This window comes from Stylophora pistillata, chromosome 11, assembly GCF_964205215.1.
Source record: "Stylophora pistillata chromosome 11, jaStyPist1.2, whole genome shotgun sequence".
Lineage (NCBI taxonomy): Eukaryota > Metazoa > Cnidaria > Anthozoa > Scleractinia > Pocilloporidae > Stylophora > Stylophora pistillata.
In genome coordinates this window covers 7,172,522-7,198,548 of record NC_142529.1, presented here as the reverse complement: position 1 = coordinate 7,198,548, position 26,027 = coordinate 7,172,522, and the positions used below count along the sequence as shown (strand labels likewise).

Below are 26,027 nucleotides of genomic sequence, written 5' to 3'. Positions count from 1 at the left end.
GAAGCGGAAGCTATCGTTAATTGCAGGCCACTCACCGTGAACACCATAAACTCCTCACGGAGTCCCGAGCCACTCACTCCCAACCATCTATTGACCATGAAGTCAAGGGTAATTATGCCTCCTCCCGGTGATTTCAAACGTGCAGATCTCTACCTGAGCAAGCGATGGCGTCGCGTCCAGTACTTGGCCAACGAATTTTGGAATCGATGGAGGAAGGAATTCTTGCAGTCGTTGCAGCCAAGGAAAAAATGGATTGCAGTCAGAAGAAACCTACAAGTGAACGATATCGTGATTGTGATAGACGAAAGTTTGCCAAGGAACCGCTGGAAGCTTGCTCGTGTCCACGAAACCTTTCCCAACGATGACGGTCTGGTCAGGAAAGTTAAGATGGCGATTGCTACAGAGTGCCTAGACGATTCAGGCAGACCTACAAAACCGACTGCCTACCTGGAAAGGCCCGTCCAGAAAGTAGTCCTATTACTGCCTTGCGATCGAGTTGCAGACCAGGGAATCCCCACCGAGGAGCCGCAACTTTAAAGGGGGCAATAATGCTCTCCGAACTCTCATAGCATAGAAAGATAATAAGTAAAGAACAATACATGACTGATTAGGTTTGTTTCGTTTCGTAAATTGTTGCCAATTTAGGGGAGCCATGTGACGTTTGTAAGGTCCGTTCATTGCGTGACAGAAATTAGATATGCGCAATAACGACAAGGGCAAGGCTCAGAGTTCGATTAAAACGATTTAAGGTCTCATCCTTGCGCTAAGAGGGAAAAGAGGTATGATGAAATATATTTGATTTAAGTTTGATCTTCCCATTTATTAAGTCATATGGAACACGAATCTTAACTGTAAATCGTCGATTGAAATTGTGTTGTTTCATGTTAATATTCGTTCCCACGTGGAGTTCATTGCATTGTCATCTTGTCTAGTATTTATCGAACAGTTCTTATAATTAATTTGTGTCCAATTAGTGTATTGCTACCGTTTTGTTACAGTTTTTACGTGGTATTAAACATTTTACGAGTCAAAACCGTGAACGTATGGTTTCCTAAAAGCTAACGTCAACTACAATATCTATACAGACATGTATATAATGGTCTTATTTGACTATAAAAAATTTTGGAGTCAGCACATATACCTGGCTTTTGTTTCACTCCAAACACCTCTGTTCTCATACACACCCCACCCTGGTGTGTTTGTGGCAAGAATCGCAGATATCTTGTTAACACTCCATAAACAACATGTTTCATGATTGAGTTTCGGTCATCATTTCCCAAAAAGAACTAAGATTGTAAAAATATAAAGCATTAAGTGTCACAAATATATGATGAAAATTACGGTAGGTTTCAATAAAATTAGTAACTAGGTTAAGGGAAAATGAGATTGTTACAAATGGCAGCCTGTCATGGGACCAAAAATTTCTGATTTGTGGGCATAATGTTCATGAAATTGTCATCGTGTGAAATACGCGTAAAAATAAGTTGTATTTTTGTCCTTAAATTGTTATGACTCAGGAACACTCTACCTTAACTTGTCCACCCTCCTTGTAGTCTGTCCAAATTGTACCAGCTGTGGATAATTGTAGTCTGTAAGTCTTTACCCACTGATCTGCTTGAGAATTCCCTTGTGTAGACACAGCACAGATGATATGAAGCGTCTGTAGATCAATCTGTAGATATGGATTAGTCTTGCTTGTTCCTGCACACCATGATGATCCTGATTTGTAGTTCAGTCGACCATTCTTAGCTGGTGTGCTGGCACTCTGAACAGAAGAAGCAGTTATGCTACCATCTGAAATTTTGCTATTTCCCAAACCAAGATCCAAATCGATACAAGCCCCTATAACAATACATTAATTACAAAAAATTAAAAGATAAGGCGCAAAACATTATTAAAGATTAATCTAATTTCCCATGCAAGGTAAATGCATGAACACCCATGGATAAACTTCGCTTTTTTAGTCGCAAGAAAATCTATTCGGTACCTAGCTTCCTTGTTGCTGTCAATATACGTATGTTTAAGACGCATAGGTTTTGAATCTTCTAATCTGTGCTTTTTATAGTCCGCAGAGGCCAAGGACATTCGTTTTCAGCACTGACAAACACAACAACAACAATATCATACGACATTTCTCCCATCGGTTCCATTTATTCAGCCCGAAAAAGTACTTAGCTATTTACCTGGATACCTAGGCGTTTCATCATCGTTTAAATTATAAAAAAGAAATGAAGTAACTCGTTTCGAAATGAGATTACTCTATGTTGAATGTGGAAGGCTCAGTGACCACGACACGAAACATGGGTTTTGGTGGGAAAATCACGTCGCTTGCAAAGTTAATCACGTGATCAATAATTAGCAATTATTCGCGAAAGGCGAAGTGAATTTATTACACGACTCGGGCAGTCAGAGGGCCAATAACTAAAATCAACCAATCAAAATGCTCTATTGCCGGTCCAATATTCTCTAAGTATTGGACCGGGCACTGTCCCGAATGGTCCCGAATGATATTGCACTTGTGTCCCTTTGAACTTCAGTCGTATAATAAATCTCTTATTAACCATGCAAGCTTGCTCGGGACCGTACTGGAAGAATATCGGCCCTCGGTCTTTTTTGTATGGACCTCGCTGCGCTCGGTCCGTACTGTCAAGACCTCGGGCCGATATTCTCCCAGTACAGCCCTCGCGCTTGGTTAATAAGATATATATATTGGTGACAATATTCCCCGTTACGAAGTCGAGGAGAATATTCACCAATGCGGGCGGGCGGGCATGATCTTTGGAACTGTTCCAAAAACATTTTTTTGTTTTTTTTTCTAATTATTATTATTTCACCGGTCGTTAATGAAACCCTAAAGAGCAGCTTTACATAATAAAGTTATCGATTACATCATCAGTTGGACTTACAAATAGGGGATTGTGCCCTAAAATATCACTTTACCCTAAAACTGAAACCAGTATACTGTCATACCATTTTCAATTGAACGCATTATGAAATTTCACATTCCAAAACAAATATTGATTATCCTTTAAGGGCTCGTTTTTGATATTAATTTTGTTTGACACTTACCGCAAAGTATCACTTTCACCCCGCGAAACAATCAGAACAAGTCTGATTACCAAAACTCTTGGTCTGGTATCAAACTCATAAACAAAGTTTATGAGTTAAGAGTAATCAAATGTTTAGAAACACGTCCTGATTGTTTATTTATAGTAGTGACAAGTGCGGTGTCTCATGAATACACATCGAATATTTTTACACCTACGTATTCATGTAAGCGAGCTAAGTACATGCTTTTTTCAATTTTTACTGTATTTGCTTTTTGATGGTTGTGTTATGTTTGAGTAAAATGATGAATATCTCTTCAGTCGAACGCTTGGTCATTCAGTTGTCCAGTTTGAACGTGTTTGGCTGCTCATTTGCTAAAAAACAATAACATGCTAAGTCACGACGACATACCTATAGACACACTCTGTCTACTTTCAGTTTAATTTGTTCTTGAAGTTCACTTCCCTTTTGATTTGGCTTGTGCTGGTTTACTGATGGTTTACCTTCATTGTACCTTTAGCTCACTGCCTTCAGCGATGAACTTACTTGTACGCCAAAATCGAAACTTGATAGGGTTTATTTTGAAATCAGTGCCAAATTTGCATAATGGCACAAACTTGTGAAGTTCAAGAAATTAGACAGCTCGTCAATTCAAGGAAAGGTTCGATACGGTGCGAAAACTGTTCGAAGTGAAAGTAATCGAAATTGTCGAAATTCTGTATTATCGCTTTTGAAGATGCCTTTCTTTGAGTAATACCCGAGTAGCTTGGAGACCGTCATACTTTTATCGACAACGAAGTGAGCTTGTTCAGTTTTCCGACAAAGGAGTGTTTCAAGTTACCGTTTGATAAATATCGTGAAATCAAAGTAGACAAGATTACGGTAATACAAAAACTGAAAAAGAAATGGATGGGGCGCTGCGACCTTAGCAGAAAGTAACTCATGCTGTTTGAAAAATTGCAAACACGATTCTCCGAAACTCATTCTGTAAATTTCAAAAGACTTGTCAGATGTTACAGCTTCAAAGAAAATGTGTAAACTTGAGATTTCGCGGTCGGACTCGACAGTTAATTAAAGGACGGGAAATGAAATATGGCTACTCCATCTCTTCGGAATCGCTGCCAAAAACAATCTGTGGATTTGTTGAGAACTTAACGCGCATGCTAAGACATAAGTGATGAAGAGAACTCACCGGAACTTACTGGAATAAGAAATGCGAAAAGAGCCACTCGGAAGAACAGCTCGGAATCAAACTCCAACATTTCGCCGCTGTTGTTACTTCATTACTTATTGGGAAACTGACACTAGCTGACACTAGTGTTTCGGTTGGATAACATTTTGCTTGTATTATCTCCTTTGAAAGGGCATCTGTCAAAATACAATTGAACTCATTTTGGTAGCCAATGTAAATTCTCGACGTTTCATCAGTGTGCTGAAAGACGACGATTTGACTAATCCGGTTGCGATACCGATATTGCAAAGAGAAGATGCACAGGCATTAAACAACGGAAGCAATGATAAACCATAACATAATTTCTGTGCAAAAAGAAAACAAATGACCTGAGAAATTTGTATAACAATCGCTGATTTTTCTCACTGTTGTAACTCAGAATGTTGGGTTAGGAAGTCAAAATGATTTCCATGTTTTTTAATTGTTTCTTAGTGAGAACGCATTTGGTTATAACATAACCTTGTCAATCATCATTTGCCTGCTAAAACTATTAAAAATGATGAATAATAAATAATATAATAATTTTTTCATAACATTTTTGACAGGCAAACTTATGGATCAATGGTCAAATGTCCTACGTGGAACTTTTTTTCTTCTTTTTTCGCCCGTGTATCTTGATAAAGTAAGGTCAGATTACGTAGGATTAAAACCTCTGCGATGGCCAATTTGAGTCTACGTTTTTGTCGAGGGTAGAGAGTCGAAGGATTCATGTCGAGGGCGAGGGTACAATGTGGAGGGTACCAGGGTGGAGAGTACCTTTTCCCCCCATTTTTTTTAATTAATAAAGAAAAATTAAACCAAGTTTGACCAAAATAATAAAAAATAATCAAAGAAAAAAAAACTTTTTTTTTTAAAGATACGGATTGCACACGTAGACATCAGATCTTTTTAGTATGTGGACATCGCTCCAAAAAATAGCGATTGGGGTAGGGGTAAGATAGTGAATAGCCTTTGGACATCTCAGTTCGTTTTTAAAAACCTGGTTAGTTTTCAAAGAATTAAATTAACAACCCACCGAAGGCTCATATTCGATCATAAATCTGGTTAGATTTCCCGTGTTATTACTGTAACATCACGAAGCGAAGAAATGTGTCAAAAAAAGCGAAGAAAAAGCTCAATGTCTTCACAAATGGTTTCACAACATGGGGTGTAATCCAGTTGTCAAGGAAACTCTCCTGACAAGTCCAAGCTCCAGACAATTAAATTTCCCGGGCAGAATCGGTCACATTTACTAAATTCTTCATTTTGCCGAGGGATACTATCGGAAAGCAACAGTAGCCACCATAAGCTTTTACGTAAGAAGTGACTGGCAGCAGCCCGGGCAAATTGGAAAACAAACCTTGATTAACTCCTTTGTTTGCGAAACATAAAATCGATGTTTGTGCTTTCCCATACTTCAAGTACAGCAGTGTTTTAGCTCGATTCGAGAATATGATGTATAAAAAAATCTGATGTGCACGTGCAATCTGTGTCTTAAAACCTGTTTCCTTTTTTTTAATTATTAATTTAAAAAGATGAAAAAAAAAAAGGTACCCTCGACCGTCTACATTGTACCCTCGCCCTCGACATGAAACCTTCGACAGGATAGACTTGGCCAATTTTCATTATCAACTCAGGTGATGACTAAATTACCTTATAATGCCCCCCCCCCCTTCTCACTGACGCAACAACACAGTCCTTATAGAAACATACCACCTTCATTTCTGTCGATGCTAGGAGTTGATCGGTCTGAATATCACTTACATTGCCCACCTTTCTTCTTCTTTTCCTTTCTCCTGTTTTTTTTTCCTTGCCTGCAGATCCTATATAAAACCATTAGTTCTCATTCAATTCTCCATCGCAATTTTTTAAAAAAACTCACTCCTTCGCAATAACAACCCTAAAATGTCAGTATTCCTAAAACATTTCAGATAAAAACACAGATTAACGGAAAAAATACGAAGCTGTAAGGGTTAACTGGTATCACCAGTGTTCTGGCATGTTACGTTACTCTCGCCAAAGTAGTTGTTTGAAACTGCAGCTGCAACACCGCATGTGGTTCTGGAAGCCGAAACTCTTTAGTAAGGAAGTTAGCCTGCAGAAGAGGTGTTTTTTAACCACGCAAGTGGCGACGCGGATCGCTCTTTATTTCACTCGCCTGAAATCACAACAAATGATCCTTGTTCTGCTGGAAATTACAGCTTGATCCGCTCGAAGGAGAGACAGCTCAAAATCACTTGTGAGGGGGGGGGGGGGTGGGGAACGATTCGATTAATCCCTTATGCTTCTTCTGGCTCGGAATAATACGGAAAGATGGGCACTTTTAGATCAAATTAATAAGAAATAGATTCAATCTTGAGGGTTTTTTCTGAAGTTACAAAAGGGTAAATAAAAAAAAGGTGGGACCGCCTACTTAATAGAATTTTAAATGTTGCTCGGAGAAGACAAGCGTCATTTGCTGACGTCAAAGACCTTCTCTTTTTAATTAAACAAATCAGGTGATTAATCAGCCGAGTCAGTGACGTCGCGTTGCTTGCACAAGACTGATATTGTATCGATATCTCTTCGCAACTGCTGTGAAGGTGTTTATAAGAAACAAGATCTTGAGTGATATGTTAACTACACGATAGGATTTTGTATCAAAATGAAGTTTTGGTTTCTGTAAGGCCGATTTAATGTTACTGATATTTATATTTTTGCTTACACTTTCCAGAGGCCAAATAAGCCATCCAGTTGAAACATAAATCCTTTGAGCCTCGTTTAGTTAAAATAGATGCTGAAATGAACCGCGGCAAGACAAAGTAATTATTTTTTTGAGGGTGTAATACTTTATTCAATACAGCTAGTTTTATAGGGGTAATCGTTCCCTTTTCAAAGCAACATGGTTAAATGTGACTTACAGTCGTTTCAAAAGTTTTTCACTGCGCATTTTACGGCAGGGAATTTCACTTATATTTAACAATTATTCGCCGAAGGCGAGGTGAATATGGTCGAATAGTCCCCGAGACAAAGTCGACGGGATTATTCGACAATATTCACCGAACCTGAGGCGAATAATTGTTTTGGTATAATTTCAGAGCTGAACAATAGAGAAATTTCTAAAATCATAACATTTTAGTTAACAATTGGTTCATGCTTTAGCGTGCACTATCGAGTTATGGAGCACGCGGGAAGTTTCGAGAGCACGAAAGAAGCGTAAGAGTTGCCCGAGGCGATAGCCGAGGGCAACTCTAGCTTCTTGAGCAATGGTCGCTCGCGCGAAAAAAAAAATTCTGGCGAAGTCGGATTTGCTGACGCTATCAGCGTGCACTATCGGGATTTTGAGCACGCTTACGTATAATGAATTTGATTGCGCGACTCTGCTAGCTATGTTCTAATAACAGTTATTAACATTTTATTTTAACATTTTATGTAAACCGCGTGGAGCGGTTTATATAGCGTCATCTAAGGAACCGCTCGACCAATCAGATTGCTGGAAACTCTTTGCTCAGCTCTGAAATTATACTAATAAGTAACTATTAGTAATTATTAGTGTAAACGGTAATTCAGTTGTCATGCGTTACTTCTACAATTTTTCATGCGTTACTTCTACAATTTGTCATGCGTTACTTCTACAGTTTGTCACGCGTTACTTCTACAATTTGTATACACATTTGTACGCTTCCGTGCCCCGTATAAATGTGGGCGAAAATTATCAGCGACAGAAAAAGGGGTAACTACAGTCAGTCTCTTTCGAAAATTCTTTTGCGAAACGTTCTGGTGATGGTCAAAGCACGTCTTCAATAATAAACCGTCTGCAGGGCTTAGAAGTATCCATCGAAACGAGAAGTTTAACTTCGGAGCTATCAAGCGGCAAGTGGAAACTAAAACATTCAACTGAGGAAATTCTCATAAATTCCGCCGTCTTTCTTTCCCGAATTTTCTCTCTCGAGTCCTATATCGTAATAATCGGGAGTTACGTTAGTGGCGGGCAATGCTTGGTACTCTGGAGGTTCACGTGACTTCCCTTCCGAAGGCCTGGGATGGAGTTCCATATAAACACTAGGCTCTGACACTTGATGACCACCAGATCGGACAGGGATTTCACTGTATACCGTGGTTGTTCTTTCTTGAGATTCAGTCCGTTTCAACCGCCATATAAGTGCACCAATCACAATGAGCAAGACGAAAACAACGCAAGAAAGAGCGATGACACCAACGCGAAGGACTTGGCATTCATCTGATAGATAATGAGGAGAGATTTACACTGGATATGCAAATCCCTGTCTGCATTTGAATTGGAGAAAATAATGAAGGAATCAAATGTATATCATGAGATTCTATCCGAAATCCTGCCTCAATGTGGATTTATTGGCGCTGTTTAATTAGTAATTTACTGCAGTTTTTAGAAAGACTGTGTCTTTCTGATCTTCAGTATCAACTTATTCTTTTATAGAACACAATACACGGACTAAGAAGTTTTAGTAAATTACTCCAGAAAGCGGCTTATTCCCTTTCTACTCTCGAGGAGTCTACACAATACTCACTGACATTTCCTTTTATGGTTTCTTCAGTATTTTTAAGTGACTCTGCAGATTGAAAGAATATAACAGATTGGCCTCAAACTCCATGGAAGAGCAAACTAAAAAATAAAACCTGCTATTAACCCAGACTATGGCCCTTTTCATCCTAGAGCTGGAAGCATCAAGGCGCTTTTGTCAATGTGACCAGTCAAACTGTAAACATCCAAGGGAAAATAAAATAACAGAAACACTACCAAAAAGGATGTTATTCCAATAATTATAACAAGAATTACAAAGTGAGCAAATGTAAAAGCAGACTGGAATTCTCTAACAGACACAAAAACATAGGTGGTAGGTTAGTTTGCTTTTAATAACCTCTAGTGTCCGGGGTTTTAAAACCCAACTGATGATGCCAAAGTAGAGAAAAAAAAGGCCACTTTGGCAGGCACGAGATTTTGAAACGACGGCGAACTTCAACGAGGAACTGCCATCTCTTATGGTTTCATTCTGTTCCATCACATTCGCCCGAAATGAAGAGCGTACACCCACCGTAAGAACTGACTTTGTCAATAAGAAGTTTCTCTTGGTAGTCACAGAGCTTTCATGACAGTTTAACAGCCCACTAAACTGAAAAGAAATTACACTCAAGTCTCAGCTGAGTGCTATAATGCATACCTAGTGTGACAGCTATAAAGGCGACTTTACTGGCACCTCCTTCCAAAATTTCCTAGGAAGTGAACCACATATCGTCAAAATGTGAAAAACACATCTAGCAATTCATCGATGTAATGAAAAGGGATTTAGTCCCAATAGCAAGTATGAGCGTACATAAAAACATGATTTGGTCCAAATGTCATTCTTCATAAGTTGTATATTACGTTTAGATTATCGACTCTAAATTAAAGAGGAATTAAACAATACCAAAATTTGCTTACACCGTTGTGTCGAGTTATGGCTCTTTGGTAGGCAATGTAGTTTTCTCCTCGCCTCAGCTCTTTGTTTGTAAAAGTTCCATACGATTTCCCATCACCAACAGCAAATTTCCAAGATTTATCACGCACAGACCCATTTTCAATTTCCGCAGCGATGTAAAAAGGATAAAAGTTCAACTCTTTGTCGTTGGAATCTTTCAGCTTCACATCAAAATCCCTGGGAAGCTCTTGAACACAATCAGTGACTTTAAGAATGATTATTTGATAAGCATTGAAATATTGAAAACGGAGAAAAAATTCTAGTCAATATCATCGCGGTCATCGTCGTATCGAAAAGTGGTGGCTGTTAAATGACTCTGGTACATAAGAACTTTTGCGTAAGAGTTCTTAAAAGACAGTTAAGTGTTTGTGTACATTGTAGCAGCCAATTGTGTGGTCTGATCGTCTTCATGAGAGTATTCCTGAACAGAGATGTTGTTAGCAGAGACCGACGCTCTGTTAACGTGAGTGGAAGTCAACTCAATACAGTCAACTAGGGGGGTGTTACCCAGTTTGGTGTTGCAACCTAAGTTGGAAAGACCTTAGGCGTTGCATGCATGCATGCATACATAAATACCTACCAACATACATACCTACATACCATACCTACATACATACCTGCATACATGCCTGCATGCATGCATAAATGCCTGCATACATGCCTGCATACATGCATGCATACATGCATGCATACATGCATGCATACATGCCTGCATACATACATGCATACAAACATGCATACATACATGGATACATACATGCATACATACATGCATGCATACATACATGCATACATACATGCATACATACATACATACATACATTTTATTGTACACATCCCCGTCTGGGGCTTTTCAGTGAACAATTACATAATTTACATACTTGGTACTTGAAATACAATAAATATATGAAGATCATATATTTTGAACTGCGGTATTAGATACGTATGATGCACGATCCTCGCAGTAGATAGCGCTATTTAAGCAATAGCGAAAATCAGACCTGAAAAAAATCAGGCCTGTACGGGACTCGAACCACTGACCTCTGCGATACTAGTGCAGCGCTTTACCAATTGAGCTCAATTGGTAAAGCGCTGCACTAGTATCGCAGAGGTCAGTGGTTCGAATCCCATACAGGCCTGATTTTTTTCAGGTCTGATTTTCGCTATTGCTTAAATAGCGCTATCTACTGCGAGGATCGTGCATCATACGTATACTTGGTACTATACATACATATCTTTCTCAGATAATGGACTATGTATGCAAGATTGACATCATTACATGTACAGCGGACGTAAGAAGTGTGGCTTTCTCAGGTGAGAGTATCATCAACAGTTTATGCTTTTGGTTAATCTGTTACACAGATTATAAAACCATTACCTTATTGGACCATTCCTTTGCTCAGCAGGCCACAGATCAATTTCAGCCGTGAAATCAGAGATTTCTACATTAGTCATTTTCAATGCAACTGGTGCCACTGGAGCTAAGAAGATTAAACAATTAGCATAATTTTCCAAAGAGAAACTAGTTTTCCTATGAAAGAGAAAGCTATGTCTATTAAGCTCCAAAAAAATATGACAAATGCATTTGAACGATCGTTTATATCATGAAATAGTCCAAACAGAATGATAAATGTGTTCTTTTTTCTTAAATTGAATTTTACAAGATAGCTAATTGAATACGTTGCTTGTTTCTCAAAAATAAGGGATAATTTCAAAAGAGCAAATTCTCAAAGACAAAATGCGCCCTCTTCACAAGAGTGTGAAGATGCAGTGGAGAAAACCACTTCACCAACAAGATTTTTTCTGTTGAATCTTAATTCTAAGATCCTATAAAACCATTTCAATCTTTGAAAGAATTAGAATTTGAGTTTCTATCGTAAATTATCAATATCTTATTCCTTTGAGCCAATGACACTTGACTCTCTTTCCAAAACTGTTGAGAAGTAGTCTTTGGACATAAAACTAATACCGGCAATCTTACCTACGTTAGCCCTGTAAACATCACATGACTTTTGATGTTTCCCGGGTAACTTATTCGTATTAATGCCATTATCCGCCCTTAGTAATCTTCCATGCTTCATGTATCTTGCAAACGCTGCATAATAAATCATTTTCATAGCTATCTCTTGTCTACTAGCCTGTATGTCCTTACCCTCCAGTCTTGTTTCTTCATCTATATATGTAGTGGGTCCTTGAGTTCCACATTCAGAGATTGCATAAACCTGAAACCCGTATCTAGTTCCTGGTACCAGATTCTCCACAGTACACACTGTTGTCACTTTTACATTAACCATGCCTTCGTCTGTAAAACTTTTGTTGTAAAACTTAGTCCCAGTGTACTCCACCTTAGCAATCAAACAAAACTGGTTTGAAAGTCTTTAAAAAACACGTAACGTGACAAGTAGTATTTCCAAAAATTATGCACGAAACTAAAAAGACCAACTTACAAAAAGTATTTCACAATCAAGGGGGACTGGGTTTGGGTCAGGGGTCAATGGCCATTACGCTTGATCCCCTCTGAGGGTTTTTACAAGTCATTAACTCCCTAGCCATGTGCTCATCATTCGCCTCGATTACTCGGAGTGAGAAGCTGTTTTTTGACTCCCTCCTCCTACCCCTGATCCGCCCACTTTCTCTTGTTGTATATTTAGTGTTGGTGCGTTTTTCTTGGCCCGCACCTTTAATGGGCAAACACCTCAACGGAATTCATTCTTGTTCAGTTTGTTTCAATAAAAGCGGCTATAGACCTATTGTCCATAGCCATATTGCTCCAACTTAAGTTTGTTATTTTTTGATGCCCAGTAAACAGAGCTCAGGCAAGAGCAGCATTTGTAGATTTGTTTTGGGCAGAGAGAGAAAGGCATAAAAAGAGAAAAACAAAATAGTACAAAAATTGCAAAGTTTTCATTAAAGCCGAGATATCTTCATATGTGCACATTAAAGAAAATAACCTAAGTTTTTTTCTTGTTTTTACGGTTTGTATTATCCTTGTTTCATGTTTATCGTATTCTGTCTAGATTCGTTTTTAAGCCTTTTTTTGTAATAAAATGCGATTTAACTTACTCTGTATTTGACCGATTTCCCCACACCAAGCTGAGGTCCTTCCCATACTAGTGTTATCTCTGTGGTGTGATGGTTTCTAGCTCTTACCTCATTGGGTGCTTCTGGTCCTTTGACAATAAAGCAAATGAGACAATGACGTTTGTTAGGATGAATGCAAGATGAAGACCACTCGTAACACAAATGTCCCTGTGAGAAGTATCACATCTATCACCTAAGGTAAAAAATTATGCTGATTGCTTGATCCCAGTTCCTTTCAATTTTTTTACAGTTTCTTCTTTTAGTATTAAATGTCATAATAGAAGTTGGTCGCAAAAGTTTGTTGGAAATTTGTTGCTAAGGTAAAAAGTTATCGCTAGGTAAGTAAAATAAAGTAAAGTAACGTTACAAAGAAAGAGCGAGTCTATGCATTATTGTTTGGAGAAACACTTGCCAAGCTTAAGCCTAACTCATTGCAATGTTTTGTGAGAAATTTAATGGTTTACTTAAATAAAACAATGGCTACCAAGATGGCCTTCACCTTAGGTGATGTCATACGACTAGCGACTAAATAACGCGTAGCTAATACCCCACTGCATCTTAAAGACTGGGAGCTCATCACAAGTTCTCCAAATGGGTTTGACGTTACAAGGAAGGGGAGTGGATTCCATCAACTCCTTGACGTGACCAGGTTTGCAAGTTGGGGTATGGAACTGTGCGAGCTGTCTACGGACGAGATCTTTTGTTCTCTTTCTAACATCCATGTTATAAATATTGAGTACTCATACTCACTCAGAATTACTAACCAAAAGAAGCTGAAACCAAATCTTAAAGCGTTTCTAAAATATCTTGGTTTTTTTACTTTTGCTGATTGTTTTGAATCATCACTGTATTGGAGTTTATTGGAGTTTAGAATTTTGCTTCTACCCAGTCTACAGCAAACTTTAGCACGATCTTATTTGTTTGAAAAATGAGACTCACTCGATGCTTCCAGTGTTAATGATCGACTATATGGTCCAGGACCAGGTGAAGTATATGCTCGAACAGACACACCGTAACAAGGCTGAATATCATACAATATAATAAATGCTCTCGTTGAGTTGATAGTTTTGCTGTTGGCTGGAGGACTATTTTTTTCGTTTTTCAGAAGACGCCAATGATGCCTTGATCTCATATGAGATAACTTTGCTGTAACTCGCTTTTCTTGTCAGAGGTGACCACGAAACATTGAAGGTTGTTTGATTCAGTCTACTGAAAGACACGTCAATTGGTGCTACACTAGGTTCTAAAAATGGAAACAAAACATGGCAATTCAAGTTGGTCGTTAGTCATTGAACAAAAAAAATGAAGATATTTTCAAAACCATAAGTGATCAAAAGCTCATTAGCAAATTTCATCTGAATTGCATTTCAGTAACTCTTCCCTCCGTCCCACTTCCCTATATTTTTATTTTTTAGGTAAGTACATTCACTCGTGTTTAAAAAAAATCATGTCCCCACCAGTCCTTCAATACCATATTGTCCAGCACTTGCAGTTGATAGGGATAGTCCTTCCTGTAGCTGTATAGCAGCTGTTCTCTACTTGTCTACCTAGGTATCACGTACCCTCTGTGTACTTATTAAATAACATTAACGTTTATGGTGAATCTAATAGATTAAAATGTTTTCTGACTCACACTTACCATAATCATTAGTCAGAACAGACACAGTGGCATTTGGTCCTGGTTTAATAGTTACAGCTCTGACGTGGAACTGATAGGTGACCCCACCTAACACATCCACTGTGTAACTTAGCATATTTCCTCCTAAGGTTTCGGTGTGAATGTTATGAGGATCTTCATTGTGACTATAGAACACAGTGTAACTCCTGATAATTCCATTTTCTTCTGCTGGCTTACGCCGAGTAAGCTTTATCTTTGGACCAGCTGGTTTATTGGGCATTATCTCAGATTGTAACAGGTTTGAAGGAATGCTTGGTGCTAAAGAAGTAGTAAATGGAAGATGAAGGTTATTATTTAAACCACACTCGTAAAATTGATCTTTAGCAGAGAAAAATTTAAAAAGGAGATGAACTGATACACTTTTACATGTTCACTTACACTACAGAAGCCATCTAAACACTTGTGATGCTTTCATTTGTTATACACATGCTTTCCATGTCACCACAGACGTAACTCGATGAGATCATATAGAGCATTATATTGAATGAAGTATATCTTAAGCAATCTGCGTGAAAAGGGTGTACGTTCCAATCTCATTCAAATCAGTTAGATATATTTGAGACAATGTTGTCTCTAACAACCTAAACTGATCAGTTTTAGCCTTTTACCATCTTCCAGTGTCTGCTCAACCTTAACAGAACTTTTTGGTCCCTCATCAAGAGGACCAACAGCCAACACTTGGAACTCATATTTGGTATATTTATCAAGATTAGTGACATCTTTAGTTGATGTTGCTCCTCCACTAATAGACACCATATGTGAATTGTCCACTGACCCTTTCTGTCTGTAATACAACTTATATCCTGTTATTGTTCCATGTCTGGCATACTCTGGCAGTGATGTCCATGATGCTCTTATACTGGTAGATGAGATCGCAGTCACTGTGAAGTTACCTGGTACTTTTGATGGACCTGAATTGTTAAATAAAAATGATGAAACGGGTTTTTTACAGTTTCACATCGGCAAAGTTTAAAAATGAATTCACTTAGTACTTAATGGCTTGGCTCCTTTTTATTTAAGTGATTTGATTTCCACCTACGTTCCTAGTCGTGGTCTCAGGTCTGCCTCTCTGTCTCTTCTTCATGTACCTCGGTCTAATCAGAAGACCTATGGCGACAGAGCTTTCGCAGTCGCTGCCCCGCGACTGTGGAATGCTCTGCCCATTCAGATGAGGCGGCCTGGGACTACACTAGACACATTCAAAAGGAGCCTCAAGACCCTTCTTTTTAGACAAGCTTTTTATCGTTTTTTGTAACTTTTTATTTATTTTCAAAATTGTAAAGCGCCATAGAGCTTTTAGGATATGGCGCTCTAAAAATCTATATTATTATTTGCTTGGTGTACCCATATGAGATGGTTGATATATAATGACGAAGTATCGCTTTTTTGTACTCGATTTCACGCTAGACATCAAGTAAACCTCAGAGACAACATGTACCACTTACGAGTGGTAAGGTGTGCTATAAAAACCGACCAACTAGAGATCTGATTTCTTAAGATATGCTGCACGTGAATGAATAGTGATTTTATCAGAAAAACAGGGATTCCAGCAGCAAATAATGTTGTTCTACAACTACATGCAGGGTTCGTTATGTTAGAAAACCTGTTCCTTTGTTTATACTTTATAATAGTAATTGTCAAAAGGTGTAAAGATCAAATTTCTAGATTGTATAGACAGAACAGACGTGTATATTTCTTTAAATTAAATTTAGAAGTATATTTGATTCAAAGGTACAGTTAAAGAGATAGTATTTGCTTAACGTATCACAGGCTATGAGGATGATTTAAAATCTTTAAGAAGGCGTATCACTAAATTATTGGTGGAATAATTCCCCCAGGCATAAAAAATTTTTGCTGTAGGTCTAACAAGCATACATAATAGGCCTTTTGCAGCTAGAGATCTCGTGCTTAGATACCGCATAGCAACGCCATACTGGAAAGCAAGCACTCCAGTGATCTCAGACAGTATAGAGGTCACAGAGGTCTGCATTCAAACAAAGAATACAGCGGATAACGGGTCAAAAGGTATCCCAATTCGAGAAATCCAGTAAGAAGTAATCAACAGCTTCCCCGGAGTGTATCAGCAACAAAATCGCACCAAAATTCGTTTTTTGCCGATACACTCCAAGTATTTCAAAAACTCGAAAACAATAAAATACGGCCTCGTTCCTTCATCAGTTTTCTCGTGTTTGGAAACCCCGATGAAACACTCGCACTCGTTTTTGAAATATTACTTCCAATTCTTCCCAACACTGCTTGGAGCATTTTAATTACATCATACGGAGAAAATGAATGTTACCTGCAGATAGGAGTATTCCATAAACCTCCACTCTCAATACCTTATAATTATGATACGCTGTTGGCACGAAGCGGATGAACCTTGCCAATGCATACTCCCTCAGATCATTTTTTACTATGTCATTTCTCCCTGAATTACCATTAAAGACCTAAAAATACAAAGGTCATACAAAAATAATGATGCTTTCTGCAACGCAAGTCAGCATAAATGAAAATGAACATTTGTTAGGTTTTTGCTTCACTTAGTTGTGAGGCAAATGTCATCAAGACCACATGAGCATCTATAAATGGTGCGAATTCAAATTCCACTTCACATTAATATACACGTGCACTGTAGGTACATGTGCAGCTTTGCTCAAAAGCATGGTGACAGTCTCGATTCTCGACTCTCAAAACGTTTGAGAATCAAGGATCGAGAACTGAGCCTCAAGGATTGAGAATTGAGAAGGACACAGACTCAAGCCGTGGCAGTTTCTTTGGTCCGAAGTTATTAAGAAGTCTAGTATTGACGATTAAAATTGAAATAATCACATCCCCACGGAAACTGCGATGAAAGAGTATAATCTACGGCTGTAATTTAGCAAAAACAGTTTTAGATCGAAGATATGTAGATAAATTGCATTCACTTGATTGAACAAATCGGTCACAACAAATCAGAACTGTTAGTCACACCACAATTCAATAATCATGGGTTATCACACACTGGATTACGGCAAGAAACTGTTTCAAGTCTACAGATACCAAAATGCATTTATGTAATTGTCCTTTATTCCCCTGTCTTGCGAACGCAGGTGTATTTTATGTAAGTAAATGCGAAAAAAACACGAAAAATTTAGAAACTAGAAAATTCAACGAAGTTTCGCTTGATGTTTTAATTACATCGAACTGACCTTCTCAGTGTTGTTTTCTTTATAAATTTTAAAAGTGGCACCATCCAAAGATAACTGAATCTTGTACTTCGTTGTCCACTCATCAATATTCCTGGCTCCCTGAGTAGCAACAGCACAGATAACATAGTCATACAGCAGATCAATTTGTAGGTAGTCATTAAGATCATCCGTAGATCTGGGAGCCCAACCACGGTCATATGACGTATTCCTCTTCAGTCGAGCAAACCAAGGTCTATACCAACGACGATAATGTGTTGAGGCTGAGAAACTGCTGTCTGGGATTACATCATCTCTAGCCACACCAATGGCCGGACTATGACATGCTGTTAAAAGACATTTATAATCACCACTCTGGGACTTAAAATATACTGTTATGTATCATTTCTATATTTTATTGAGGCTGCAAAAGGATTCAGACAACTTCCGAGGTCAGAAACTTAGATCCCTCTTATCCATTAAAACTGGTTTATTTGTGGCCTCCATTTTCACAATCAGCTAACTACGTGATAACTCTTCACGCTTCTTTCCCATTTTATTTGTAAAGGTAATCGTATTGATTTGCATGGGCTACGAGGCAACATGCAATTACTTTTTATGACATATAAAGTATAATATTTCGGGGCAAAGTTATGCCGTTTTTATTATTTTTTTTTCAACGTTTAAAAGTTACTCTGAAAGGTTTAAAAAGTATACACAGTCAAAGCTGGTCAAAGGCACGCTTAGTTCCACTGATGCTTGCTGAGTTGTCTGCAGCAATATTCAAAGTGACGTACCAGTGACTGAAAGTTGTACACAGAATGGCTTGAAGCGCATGAAACAGAAAATGTGACGTATTATGTCGTGACAGCTGACTCATGGCACTTTTTGGCTTGTCAATGATTCTTAAGATTATTCATGTTCTTGCCAGTCTCCCGTCGAGACCTTGGGTTGAAATGTGACCTGTGATGTTCCTTATTTCACGCTTTGGGACACCAGAAGTTTTCAGCCTCTTCACCACGGTTTTCAGTAATCATACTGTTAAGACCGTGTCATCCTGTATGTCAAGCCTGACCCAAATAAATCGCGCCAAACATGCTTTCGACAAAGACCTACTTGTAACCATATTTAAGAGTTTAGTTTTCAGTAAAATGTAGTATTGTTCAAGCACTTCTGTTACTAATATCAACTAGTTACAGGCTATTCAGAACTTTGCTGCCCATATAGTGACCGAATCAAGAAAATTTGACCATATTACACCAATCCTTAAACAGCTTCATTACATGCCAGTTAACGACTATCTATTTTATCGTGATGCCGTGATGACATTTAAGTGCATGAACGGTATAGCACCGAGCAACCTTTGTTCTAGATTCGCTAAGAGAGGCACGATTAGCGGCCGCTCGACTCGCAATGCATATACACTGGACATACCGCGCTACAAAACTGCTACAGGCCAGCAAATTTTTTTATACCGCGCAGTGATCATTTGGAACAACTTACCAAGTGATATAAAATTGAGCTCTTTGACGAACATTTCGATTTTGATTTTTAACATTTTATATTATATAAATACATCTGTATATTTTTATCTCCCCTATTGTAGTTATTGCAATTATTGTAAGAATTGTAATTATTAAGATAGTTTTTAAGCTCTGAAAGGCCCCTCCGGGGAGAGTTTAATAAATGATTGTATTGTCAAATATACCTGGCCTTGATTTCACTCTAAACACCTCTGTTCTCATACACACCCCACCCTGATATGTCTGTGGCCGGAATCGCACATATCTTGTTTGCAGTCCATAAACAACATGCCTCACTTGCGAGTTTCTGTCATCATTTCCCATGAACACCTAAGATTTGAAAAGTTATGAAATACAGCAGTATAGGTACATGGAACTTACAGGTAAGCATATAGGACGTCTCGGGTGTATTTTGCGAAACCAAAACAAACCGAACGAAAGCAAGCCGAACAAAATCAAGTAAAAACGAAAAGTTCAAGGCTGACATGATATATCTCAAAATGAACTGTTACAGAGTTGCCAGTCGTGCTTCATTTGTTAACATATAGCTGATTGGTAGAAAAACAGAACTTTGGCTTCCAGCAAATAAGAAAAATGGAAATGGCGGTCGCCCAGTCGGTTACTTTACACAAGTTGGCCACTTATGCAGAGTTGTAAAGTCAGTTTATTATACAATCAAGTGCCTTCTTTAGGTTCGCTATCAATAAGATTTCGCTTTCCAATACATATTCTCCATATTTAAATGGACATATTTCTAGTCGCGCAAAATACGGTTTCTGGCAGTAATTATGTGAGTTATAACCTCAATAACTCAGTTTCATTTGGTGCATGGTAAGGGAAAAATCGGTTTTAATGCTATCATATGATTTTTTTGTTATTGACACACAGCACCTGTTTGAAAGCATGTTGGAAACTGTACTCTACGATAATTATTCTTAAATTGATTGACATATGGTTTCAAGATAATTAGGGATAGATTTTATGATTTCCAGATGATGATCAGTCCACGATTGACGCAACGTTGAATGACCTTAACTGCTCAGACAATCACAATGTAAAGAATACAGTATATTAACTTGAACTTGGTTTAGGCGGAGTTTAGAGAACACGCTCTATTCGCTCCGACGTCAGCTTTTATAATCGTTACGGTGGCCACGTTTTCGACAAGCATTTTAAAATTGTCAGTTTCTATAAATACCATGTATTCTTTGTCCACGATAGCGGTCCACTATTCACCATACCTTAACCTTTCCATCTTCCCTGTAGTCTGTCCAAGTTGTCCCATCTAATGATAACTGTAGTCTGTAGTTCTTCACCCACTGATCTGCTCGAGAATTCCCTTGAGTGGACACAGCACAGATGATATGAAGTGTCTGTAGATCAATCTGTAGATATGGGTTAGTGTCACTTGTTCCTGCACACCATGATGATCCTAATGTGTAGTTCAGTCGACCATTCTTGGCTGGTGTCCTGGCATTTCGTTCAGAAGAAGCAGCTATGTTACCATCTGAAATTCTGTCATTTTCTAAACCAAGATCCCAATCGGTACAGGCTCCTATACCAAATCAAATCAAATCAAATTGTGATATTTATTACGGAAAAAAAGATCCATAAAAGGAAGCTCCCAAAAGAGAGAAGACTCTCCCTAATGGGTTACTGTCGCTTGCTCCTGCTCTTTACGGTGATCCTATGGTGTAGTTTGGTCGACCATTCTTTGTTAGTGTACTGGCATATCTTGACAAAATTGCTGCATCTTCGAAGAGTATTTGGACAGTTGAGCAAGGGAAATGACAAAACGCGTAGCCCTACTTAATGGAGTACCCTATGGAGTCTACATCTAAACGATTCACCAGGTTTATAAAGCACTTTATTTGACCAATACACGATTTTAAAGGGTACGTCATGTAGTTACTCCATAGGGTACTCCATGGAGTAGAGCTTCGCGTTTTTTCATCTCCCGTTGAGCACGTATCACCCAACAACAGTAAACTGATAGCAAGTCAGGGTTAATGTTGGGTTAGGGGAGGGGTGGGCGCGCAGTTGCTTAAATACTGACATTGATCCAAATTAAGGTAAAACAGTCAACTGATAACAAGTTTGCATTATCTTGACTCAGGTATAAGGAAATTTAAAGATTAGATCTATGGGAGTAATGAGGATTTCAGCATATAATATACAAAGTCAAACATATTACAGCACCTGAACGTTCCAACCCAACCTTATGATAGGCTCTTAAAAATTTACCAATGAGTGGAATTACAACTTCCAGAAACAAACAAGTTTTTCTCCATTTCTCATTGTTATTTCCACCACAGCAGAACTCTTTGGTCCATCTCCATGAGATGTAAAAGCCAACACTTGAAATTCATATTCTGTGTACTTATCCAGACCAGTAATATCTTCAGAAAAGGTTGTTCCACTATTGATAGTTAACACATTCATTGACCCCCTAAACCCTTTCTTTTTGTAGAACAATTTGACTTGAATCCTGTAATGATTCCATGTCTAGAATATGCAGGAGGTAACTGCCAGGACGCTGTGATACTTGTAGAGGAGCGTGAAGTCAAAGTCAAGTTGCTAGGTGCTTGTGAGGGAACTTAAATTAAGATGGAATGTTAATTGAATGATAGAAACAATAATGATGATGATCATAATAATATATAAAAGTAAATAATAATAATGATAATAACAACAATGCTTGTAATATTCTTCATTCTGTGTGTATAAAGATCAATAAATGAGGTATTAATCATTAAATTCAACCTGGCCTACTGTACATTAAGCTTCTCTTCCAGTAGCACATTGTTATAAAAGCATTAATTTATGAAGTCTTAGGAACTGTTGGGAGCAACATATGTACTTCATTATGTCTATGGGAAAACAATTTAAGTATCCCAAAACTTACTTAAACAGATCAACTTTCCATTTGTAGACCACCTTAGAACAGAGTACCACCACCATCTAACATAGGCACAAATACACACCCACCTCCATCATTGGGAGTCATACTGGTTAAGGCCTTTTTCTGGAAAATGGCACTTCTTAGTTCTGCTTACATAATGTTTGCCCACAGGGAGTGTTCACAAAAGTTAGACTATATATCTAACAACCAAAGAGGCTACCTTATAAATTAACCATTACACCAGAGCCTTATTAAAAAATAGCAGAATGTAAAAATATGATGATATCAGGAATAAAAAAATTGTTACCTTGAGACATAAGTACTCCATACACCTCTACTCTCAAAGTCTTATCTCTTTGAAACTTGATGGGCTGGAAACGGATGTACCTTGCCCTAATATCTCTCAGATTATGTTTGAAAATGTCATTTCTTCCAGAATTGCCATTGAAAATCTACAACAATTATATGAAAATATAAATTGATAATTTAACTGTAGACTAATTGCAATTTTAATGTTGATGGCAAGCAGACTAGAACAATGTCATCATTACATCCCTGAGCTATGAGCAGCCAGCTGCCAGTGCATGCTCTGGCTAGACAACGAAAGATGCCACTGTGCTTAGAAGTATCCAGAGTTGCTCCCTTTTTTCTACTTTAGAAGGTAATCATCCAATTTACATTATATAATTAGGATGCCTAGCTTATAACATTTACAAGTCATCATAGTTCCTTGCTGTTAGAGACATGCATGGTGCATTGTATGTCCACCCAAAATAGTAAGCTTTTTTCTATGATGAGGAGAAATGTATGTAAAATTGTGGCCTTCTGTTAAAGTCTAAGAACACATTAACCAATCCCCCAGCTTTTTCCACAGCTTAGAGTTCAGAGACTCAAGCCTTAACTTTCAAAATATGCCTTTAGTACACCACCTAAGATATCTTGTACAGCTCTGTATGACATCTAGCTCTGCTGGGTTTTTTTCCACCAACCTTGTCAACATTGTTTTCCTTTTAGGTCACAAAAGTGGAACCGTCAAAGGATAGCTGTAACTTGTACTCTGTTGTCCAACCATCAGAAGTTGACATCCCTTGGGTAGCTACAGCACAAATAAGAAACTCATACTGCAGATCAATTTGCAAATAATCATCAGGTTTGTCATTTCTGCTGGGTAGACATCCCCCATTTGTGTTCAGTCGACCTTTAAAAGCTTCAAAATTTATGCTTTCACTTGATGCTGAGAAGCTGGCATCAGGGAGTGTGTCGGTGCTAGCCACACCAAGGGCCTGCATTTGGCAAGCTGAAATCAGTTATAATAAAATAATTAATTGATTAATTAAAAAGCAATGTCATGCAACACACGAGAGGTAGTCAGCAAACCTACTGATCATAATTTAAATTGCATGTTTGATTTAATTGTATGCAATCGCGAAGCGATGACTGCGATATCGGTTTTCAAGTGCAATTTAATGGGGAATTCATAAGTGAAGTAATGGATTTTCATTGAATCGCATAACTGAATAAAAATGAGAAAAAAAAGGAAACAGCATTACTTAAAATTGTTATGTTTACGTACTAGATGCCAAACAGTATCACTTAGCCTCCTTTTGAACTCGCAATTCCACGCTATATACCTCACTTCGTTAACCAATCAGAATGCGAGATTTTATTCAATAATGTGATTCATTTAATTTCCTAAGGTGTTGACCAGGAGAATTTGTTAAAAAATGAAGAACTCCTCTCTGTTCTTCTATTTTAATAAATAAATAGTGTTTTTCTTTTTACTTATTGATACCTACAGCCGTGTTAGTATAATTATCATATGTATTGTATGAGGGCTTCAACTTTGATAGCTTTTCGGCTTCTCTAAATAAATAGTTTACTTAAACTTACAAATTACTCAACTACATGTAGGACTCAGTTAAAATAAAATCATTCAGTGATGCTATCAGTGGTTTTCATTTACAAATATAATCAGATGTATTAATCTAAGTTTTTTTTTTTTCAGTCTCTAGCGCTGGACTTTAACTACATATAATGCGACATTAAACTATGTTCAACATTGTACCATAGTTTTCCATTTCAGATAAAAGAACAGCAGAAGAACTGTCACATAAATATTTTAGAGTAAAGACCTGAGGAATGGTTTTACTGTAGGGTAAGGTATTATGAGAACCTACATGGCATAAAAGTTTTACGTGCATTTGCAACTACAGCAGATTTAAAGCCCTCTAACTAATTCTAACACAAATTGAGAATTGATTTGAAATGGTGGGGGTAAATTAACATTCTCCATACTCTAATAGTAAATGCATGGAAAGTAAAATTGAAGAAAATGGCAGTAAGATTGAGCCTACAAGGAGTTTCAGTTTACCGAATAAAGTTCAAAATATACAATATATACACAGGTTCAACCATAACAACAGAGCTCATCAGTCATCTTCAGAAAATCACCAAGATCATAAAGGCAATTAATGCATGTAGAAAAAACCCAGGAACTAGCGTACATAAGTATTATAACTCCTCTGTGCAATAACTTGAGACTTCAATCAGTGTGAGTTTGTCAAACATATAATGCTATTTGTCACTCCCGACTCCCTTGGGAGATTTCATTAGTCACATGACACCTTTAAGCTTGAATCGCCATGTGCTCGGGTGAGCAAGTGTTTTCATTTTTTATATAGGAGAGAGTTTGAGAGAAGTTATTGTGCTTTTCTTTGGCTAAAAGTGAACGGTTCGGTGAGTCGATATTTGGTTTTTGTTGGTCGGGGAGGTATTTGGAGCTTAATGCCTTCTTTTGTTTGTAATTTTCAGAAAACCTCACTTATATTCATTGTCCGAGGCCGTGTGGCCAATGTACGAATTTTCGACGTTCATTTAAATTTGCGAATAAACATAATTATTACACGACTCGGGCAGTCAGAGGGCCAATAACTAAAATCAACCAATCAAAATGCTCTATCGCCGGTCCAATATTCTCTAAGTATTGGACCGGGCACTGTCCCGAATGGTCCCGAATGATACCGCACTTGTGTCCCTTTGAACTTCAGTCGTATAATAAATCTCTTATTAACCAAGCTTTCTCGGGACTGTACTGGAAGAATATCGGCCCTCAGTCTTTTTTGTACGGACCGAGCGCAGCGAGGTCCGTACTGTCAAGACCTCGGGCCCGGATATTCTCCCAGTACGGCCCTTGCGCTTGGTTAATAAGATATATGTACTACGGTACTGACACTTTTTTACATAAGATATGTTACCTCTCCTTTCAGAATAAACTTCAACTTCACAAAGTGTGAAGTGGTCAGAGGCTGCACCAGTTCTTAAACTCCTTACTGTCACATATCTCCCAAATAAAACAGGAGGACAGAAAAAGGATACACCTTGTCCTCTTGGTAGACTATAACTCTGCTTATCACCACACCTGGGATTGGTAATCCCTCCATTAGCAGATACTGTGCCTATAGAGAATCACAAAACAATTTCAGCTTTTGCATGAAAAATAAACAAGAACTAATGTTTACCCTACTACTGTTACACAACGGTATGACAGTGTTACATGGAGCCAGATGGCTAACACTGCTACTGGAGATCACAACACACTTGAGTGTAGGACACTGTCTATCTTCCCAGCCCTGGTTATTCAGAGATTGAATAATGCTATCCACTGGATAAATTCCATCCACCCAGCGGACAGCACAGCACATTTTGTTAAGATTGTCTGCTGAATAGTGAGTTATCAGTTAGATGGCATTGTTAGTTTCAAAATGCGTAGTTTGAGTCTTTCCATTTACGTTTTGTTCCTATTTATTTTTAACAATTAATCCTTTGTCACTTAATGATAATTTCATGTAAGAATATGTATTAGATATCTTATTTCACATTTCCCCAACCGTTATTTGCTGCTGCTGTTATCAACAAATTACCTACTATCAACAAGTTATCTGCTACCA

The 26,027-nt window shown here is 38.0% G+C and overlaps 3 protein-coding genes and 1 pseudogene across 4 annotated transcripts in view; all 4 read right to left on the bottom strand.

The window, feature by feature from the left end:
- Positions 1–4,338, bottom strand: part of LOC111344244 (receptor-type tyrosine-protein phosphatase S) — a 43,408-nt gene extending 39,070 nt beyond the window's left edge. Inside the window, exons 1-3 of the mRNA XM_088739172.1 lie at positions 4,241–4,338; positions 1,529–1,842; positions 1,142–1,286 (exon numbers count right to left, since the gene is read on the bottom strand). Of these exons, the coding sequence (XP_088595298.1) occupies positions 1,142–1,286; positions 1,529–1,842; positions 4,241–4,310 (529 nt within the window). The 5' untranslated portion in view covers positions 4,311–4,338. The remainder of the gene's footprint in view (positions 1–1,141; positions 1,287–1,528; positions 1,843–4,240) is intronic.
- A 2,725-nt stretch (positions 4,339–7,063) lies between these two features.
- Positions 7,064–26,027, bottom strand: part of LOC111344820 (uncharacterized) — a 101,474-nt gene continuing 82,510 nt past the window's right edge. The window contains exons 23-24 of the mRNA XM_088737374.1: positions 8,785–8,826; positions 7,064–8,477 (exon numbers count right to left, since the gene is read on the bottom strand). Of these exons, the coding sequence (XP_088593500.1) occupies positions 8,131–8,477; positions 8,785–8,826 (389 nt within the window). The 3' untranslated portion in view covers positions 7,064–8,130. The remainder of the gene's footprint in view (positions 8,478–8,784; positions 8,827–26,027) is intronic.
- LOC148719847 (protein sidekick-1-like) lies at positions 13,764–21,003 on the bottom strand. The gene is made up of 7 exons (XM_088737452.1): positions 20,420–21,003; positions 19,364–19,508; positions 17,680–18,002; positions 16,791–16,938; positions 15,100–15,402; positions 14,453–14,749; positions 13,764–14,056 (listed from the first exon to the last, which is right to left on the bottom strand). Exons 2-7 carry the CDS (start codon positions 19,500–19,502, stop codon positions 13,899–13,901), a joined length of 1,368 nt encoding a protein of 455 aa, XP_088593578.1. The 5' UTR covers positions 19,503–19,508; positions 20,420–21,003; the 3' UTR covers positions 13,764–13,898.
- On the bottom strand, positions 21,072–25,752 carry LOC148719846 (neuropilin-1a-like; annotated as a pseudogene). The gene is made up of 4 exons (XR_015992895.1): positions 25,335–25,752; positions 23,070–23,377; positions 22,388–22,532; positions 21,072–21,774 (listed from the first exon to the last, which is right to left on the bottom strand). The product of XR_015992895.1 is annotated as a neuropilin-1a-like (transcript).

What these genes read in the sequence shown, in the direction of transcription:
- LOC148719847 (XM_088737452.1), bottom strand. Translation starts at nt 19,502, where the DNA reads ATGGGAAATGATGACAGAAACTCGCAAGTGAGGCATGTTGTTTATGGA. An exon ending in TGAGCAGACACTGGAAGATG is followed by an intron (nt 14,750 to 15,099) that starts GTAAAAGGCTAA and finishes CTACTTCTTTAG; the next exon opens with CACCAAGCATTCCTTCAAAC. An exon ending in TGTTCTGACTAATGATTATG is followed by an intron (nt 14,057 to 14,452) that starts GTAAGTGTGAGT and finishes TTCCATTTTTAG; the next exon opens with AACCTAGTGTAGCACCAATT.